The sequence below is a fragment of the Chiloscyllium plagiosum genome, unplaced genomic scaffold, assembly GCF_037043375.1.
Source record: "Chiloscyllium plagiosum isolate Xiang-an unplaced genomic scaffold, Cpla_swu_hap1 HiC_scaffold_35, whole genome shotgun sequence".
In the NCBI taxonomy this organism is placed as follows: Eukaryota; Metazoa; Chordata; class Chondrichthyes; order Orectolobiformes; family Hemiscylliidae; genus Chiloscyllium; species Chiloscyllium plagiosum.
In genome coordinates, this window is record NW_028270173.1 from 49,530,022 (window position 1) to 49,536,021 (window position 6,000).

Genomic DNA, 6,000 nt, shown 5'->3' on the forward strand with positions numbered 1-6,000 from the left:
TATTTCCCGACTCCAGGCAGTGGTGGTTCCACAACATGGGACGCGGGAACTTAAAGTGATGGTACTGCGAAAGACCTAGGATTTCCCGGGCCCTTGAAAAGGGGGGTTTATCTTGGTCAGGCACATCTTAAAGAAAGAAAAGGGTGGAATTGTGAGAAGTGATTTTGGTTTGAACTTTAAGATGTGCCTGAACCACAGAAAAGACAAAGCTTGTGTTTCCTTTAGAAACCACAGAAAAGACAAAGCTTGTGTTTCCTTTAGAACATTTTAACATTTTATATATTTAAAAGTAGAATAGTGTCTAACAATTCAAGCTGCAATTGATTGATGAACACAGACAGGGAAGAATGAGACCTTGGCTGATAAGACTGAGGATAGCGAAACGACTCGAGAAGACATCAGTTACAAATTAATGCAGAAAACATCTGCTGATAAGACCCTAGACAGACAAAGAAGAATAGGTCTTTGACTAATGAGACTACGGGGTGAGAAAAACAACAACTCTAGAGACTCTGGAGACATTTGTTACAGACTTTAAAATAATGATTTCTTTTAAAATGTGAACCTCGTGGCTCTTTGGAGCTATAGAGGGGAGGAGCTTATACTGTATTTAAACGAGAACTTTGTAAGCCTCTGCGCGCCTTTTTCTTTAAGGGTGCCCGACTCTGCAGACTTGACTTGTTAATAAAACTTTGTTTTCCTGAATTTGTCTAGAGCGATTATTGAGAAGCGATTTTCGTTTCTAACAGTGGGTATGTTCCCTGAGCTGGGAAGTTGATGTGCAGACATTTTGTCCCCTGTCTAGGTGACATCTTCAGTGTTTCGGAGCCTCCTGTGAAGTGCTGCAGTACTGTGTCCTCTGGAATTTATTTGGTTCCATTCCTGCTGCTTCAGGTTGTTCGTTGTAGGTCTAGGTCACTGTGCTTGGTGATCGAGTTTGTGGATGAGTGCCATGACATAGAAATTCTCTGGTTGTCCTCTGTTTGGTTTTAGACTCTGATCGTTGTGTTGACTCAGTTGAATTTGTGGTCTTTGTCGTTGCTGTGTGTGGCTATCAGGGACAGCTGGTCATGGGGTTGAGTGATTAGTTGGTGTTCATGGATGTGGATTGCTAGTTGTCTGCCTGTTTGTCCTAGAGAGTGTTTCATACAGTCTTCGTATGGAATCCTGTAAATTGCGTAAGTCTAGCACATGATGGGCATGGGGTCGTTTGTCCTGGTGAGTGATGTCCGAGCGTGCCTGTCAGTTTATGGACAGTCATGGATCCCAGTGGGTGGAGAAATCTGGCTGTCAGTCTGAGACGTTTTTATATAAGGGTAGAACGGTTTGTGTGTTGGGTTGTGGCATGTCTTGGTTGTATTGTTTGCCTGTTAGGCATCTGCAGATGAAGTTGCGAGAGTATCCCTTCTTGGTGAAGACTCTGTAGAGGTGTTCTTCTTCTTCCTTTCGTAGGCCGGGAGAGCTGCAGTGTGTTGTAGCCCTTTTGAACAGGGTCCTCATGCAACTTCTCTTGTGTGTGTTTGGGTGGTTGCTGTTGTAGTTCAGGACGTGGTCCATGTGCGTGGCTTTTCTGGACACTGTTGTGGTACATTCACCGCTCTGTGGTCTTTCTACCGTCACATCCAGGAATGGGAGTTGGCTGTTGGTTTCTTCCCCTCTCGTAAATCTGATCCCTATGACCAGAGTCAATAATATAGTATGTGTTCTCTATATCTGTTCTCTTAATAACTACAAAAATGTCATCCATGTATCTGATTCAGAGTTTGGGTTGGATTTATGGGAGGGCTGTTTGTTCCAGTTTCTGCATCACTGCTTGTGCTCTGAGCCTGGAGATGGGTGAGCCCATAGGTGTCCCATTGATCTGTTCATGTATTTGGTTGTTGAATGGGAAGTGTGTCCTCAAGCACAGGTCTAGTAGTGTGACTCTGCAGTCCTTGTTGGGAGGTTCCCTGTCGTGTCGCCTGTTCTGTTTGTCCTGGAGGTTGGTTATTGTCTCTCTGGCGAGAGTTTTGTCAATTGAAGTGAACAGTGTTGTTCCATCGAATGAGACCGTTGCTTCATCCTTACCTCTGTTTATGTTCTTGATGTTGTCTAGGAATCCCTGTGATGATTGTATGGAGTGTTTGGATCCACTGAGAAGATGGTTCAGTTTTTGTTGGAGTTCTTTTGCGACACACAGAAAGAGAACGGCACTCCAAAACCAAATGACTAACCAACAGCAGAGAAGACAACACGACAGTTATCTGGGTGAGATTCCATACGAAGACTGCATGAAACACTATATAGGACAAATAGGCAGACAACTAGCAATCTGTATCCATGAACACCAACTAACCACTCAACACCACAACCAGCTGTCCCTGGTAGAGATGACAAAGACCACCAATTCAACTTGTTGACACAACTAAGATGTTAAATGGTTAATTTGTTCTCCTCACATGTCAGAAATTAAATGCTAAATGACTCTGGGAGGTTGTTGGGGGTGTTGTTTGTCTGTCTTGCAGGCAAGGTGTGACAATCTCATCAGACTCTACAAATGCTCAACTATTGCAGATGGCAGTAGAAAAATAAGGAATAATCTAATCACACATTATTTCTCAAAACAATCACTTTAAATGTTTTTGGTGGCATATACAATGCCTGTTCCTGGGCATTTGACTATGGCAGAGTGACAGGGGGTTGTGTCTCACAAGCATGACTGACTGTGTATAAAGAGAGGACTGTTCCCTTATTCAGTGACCCTCACTTGACATGCTCTGCAAGCATCATGAACAGTGTTAAGTGATTCTCCAAAAAGCTTGTACTTGCTTAAATAAGTTGTGGCTGTTCACAGAAGTTGGCGTATTGCAGTTGCATCAATCGTGTAAGAATCTCAAGAAGGGAAACTCGCACAACGATCGTAGGACAAACTAAACAGAGGACAGCCAGAGAATTTCTAGAAGCTTGGCACTCATCCACGGACTCGATTAAGAAACGCAGTGACCTAGACCCAATATACCGGCCACTCCAACGAACAACCAGAACCAGCAACCGGAAGCAGCAGGAATGGAACCAAATACATTCCAGAGGACACAGTACAGAAGCACTTCACAGGAGGCTCCGAAACACTGAAGATGTCACCTAGACAGGGGACAAAACATCTGCACATCAACTTCTCAGCTCGGTGAACATACCCATAACCACGGCAACCGGCACCCGAGCTACAAATCTTTACACAACCCTTGATCGACTCTCTTTCTCTCTTGGCGGATGCAGTCTGGCCAGCTTTGAATTTCCAGCATTTTCTGTTTAAATTTCAGATTTCCAGCATCTGCAATCCTTTCCTACCCTGTGATATGCTGCAGTGACATTTCTACTTTCGAGGTGCCTGTAAGGTGTTACTGCATAGGGCCAGGTTTGAAGAAACAGAGATACTCACATAACAGGAAGAACCAAGTTGTGTGACATTGTCTGGTGTCAGGGCTCCCAGGACTGAGCGGCACAAAATGGCTGCTGGCTGCCCATGGTTAATTTATTTTTTAATTTCAAAAATCTATTTTATTCAAAGAAATCTTTGGGGCATGTACAGGTGATGATGCTATTCAGACACATACAGTCTTTACATTCAGAGAAGAGATTTGATGCATTGATATTTGATGAGGAGTTGGAGGGGGTGCATACTCTAAGCTTAAACTGTATAAGTTCAGACATTCTGAAGCTTTTTGTGTGCCTTTTTGCAATGCTGTAACTGAAGCTATCGATCACATTAAAGGTTACCTGAATCTGCTTCGTGATTCAGACTCTCACAGATAAAGTCTAACATCTGAGAAAGCAATGATTGGAAGGTGGGTCACACTGAAAGCTGAGATTTCAATGGGTTTTGCAAACAGAGGAATGGACTATAAAATCTAAGATGCTTTATTAAACCTATGTAAAACATTTTGACCACACTGTTTCCCTATTTTCCCTCAAAAGATATGAAGAGGTGGGGTGAATGCTGGTGGTGCACTAGGAGTGGAAAAGGCTCACAGAAATAGGGGAGGCCTATCATGTCTCTCCCAGTCCTGGGGCCAAATTGTCAGTGTTGGGGAATGAATGAAGTATTATGATGAAAGGGAAAAACCAACAGGGAAATTCAATCAGTCACATCTTACCAGATGTCTGGTTTGTCCTCTTCATTATTGCACTCATTGTTTCCCTTGCCATGTTTGCATGTCTGTTCACTATCTCTGTGACATAATCCCAGAAATTCACATTGAAGAATTCTGCCATGAACTGCTGCCTGGGGATGTTCTGATTGGTTTTACTGTCATAAGAAGCTATTATAACTCCATTGACTGTTGCAGTGCTTGTAACCTCAGGAAAGTCATTAATTCCAGAAACAATTGTATACATTCCACTGTATACATTAGTCTCTGTAAAACAAACAATGAAAGCAGGAAGTTACTCAACACCAACATAAACATCATATTAATGTACCTGGGCCACAAAACCAGAATCACCTCACAGACATCAGGGACATCACAATGTGAGAGAGTGTCCTCAAAATCACTTTCCACATGTTATATCTGTAAAGGTCAGGCTGAAAACAATTGCACACACTTCTAGCTGGTCAAAGTGAGGCCCATCCACACAGTGACAATCTCCAATAACCCACCAAATTATAACACTGTCAGAATCCTGTCTGATATAATCAACAGAATCAGATTCAACTGGGTCAGAATTAGCTGCTGCAGCCTCTCAGAACAGGGAGTAAACACAGAATCAGGGTCACTCAGATACTTGATGGAGTCAGTGTGGACACAGGGAGAGGCTGGGACACAATCCAGTGACTGGATATTAAACAGAAAATCACTAACCTGGAACAGGAATCTGGCATAAATGGAAGAAAAATATTGAAGGAACTCTCCTGCCCATGGTCCATCTGGAGTGAGGAATTCAGGATAATCCGAGGGCAGGTTTATCCATAACCAGGAAAGATATGGGGTGAGTGAATCCGATTGAAATGAAGAGAAACAGGAATATTTTGGGAGGATGAAGTGTGAGACCGTGGGGGACAGTCACTGTGTGAACAGTCTCTCTGTCAAACAGGGGGATGGACAATCCAGAGCAGGATCCTCACTGTCCTTCACTGAGCTTTTTAATCAGCCCTTTATACACGGCCAATAGGATGTTGGTGTCTGAGATAACCCGGCCTATTCAACCATGAGGGCATCACAGCTGAGCCTGGGCTGGGTTAAACATGGAGTATCCTTCTCCCCCCCGCAGTGTTACAAGACTTGAGACCAGGAATGATGAAGCTGTCTGGCTTCTCCCAATCGATGTGAAAATTAAAATTCTCCATTGGAACCATTTCCCATTTGCTCGGAGCTTCTCTGATCTCAGGGTGTCTACATCCTGCTGTCAGGAGACCTGGACACAAATCCCATCAGAGTCTCCCAGACTGTGCTGCCTTCAATGTGTAAAAGATCAGGCTGGCTGTATAACAGGCGGCTGATCAAACATCCCCCATTTCAAACTCTCCCCAAGAGATTCACATTCACCCCAGACACAGAGAGAGAGAGAGAGAGAGAATGGAAAGCTGAATTCTGTACTTACCGGGAGAGACCCGGGAAAAACACAGGGAGATGGAGAGAAGGATCAGCAACATTCTGGGAATCCACTCTCCCTATTCCCATCAGGGATTGGGAATAAAACATTCAGGGTGAGGGAATGGGATCAACTGCTGTTAGAGTCTATAAGAACAAACCACCTTCTCCCCCGCCACTCCATGTCAATGCTGAGCTGCAGATCATTTCCTGAACTTCAAGCTGCAGAAGCAGAGAGTCAATGATTGGTCCCAGTCTCAGTAAAATACCCAATAAAGAGATGAACAGATTCCTGTCACCAGTTCCCAGGAGGATCACACTCAGACAGGTTGGGTTACCCTCAGGGAAACAGCTCAGTCATCACCAGGCAGGCGTGTGCTCCCTCCCAGGTGGGGAACACTTCAGCGGGCAGGGACATTCAGCTTCAGATCTC

The 6,000-nt window shown here is 44.1% G+C and overlaps 1 protein-coding gene across 1 annotated transcript in view; it reads right to left on the reverse strand.

Moving 5' to 3' along the window:
* Positions 1–5,758, reverse strand: part of LOC148140821 (class I histocompatibility antigen, F10 alpha chain-like) — a 28,400-nt gene extending 22,642 nt beyond the window's left edge. The window contains exons 1-2 of the mRNA XM_087979593.1: positions 5,578–5,758; positions 4,134–4,394 (exon numbers count right to left, since the gene is read on the reverse strand). Coding sequence (XP_087835719.1) covers positions 4,134–4,394; positions 5,578–5,629 — 313 coding nt within the window. The 5' untranslated portion in view covers positions 5,630–5,758. The remainder of the gene's footprint in view (positions 1–4,133; positions 4,395–5,577) is intronic.
* Positions 5,759–6,000: the final 242 nt, after the last annotated feature.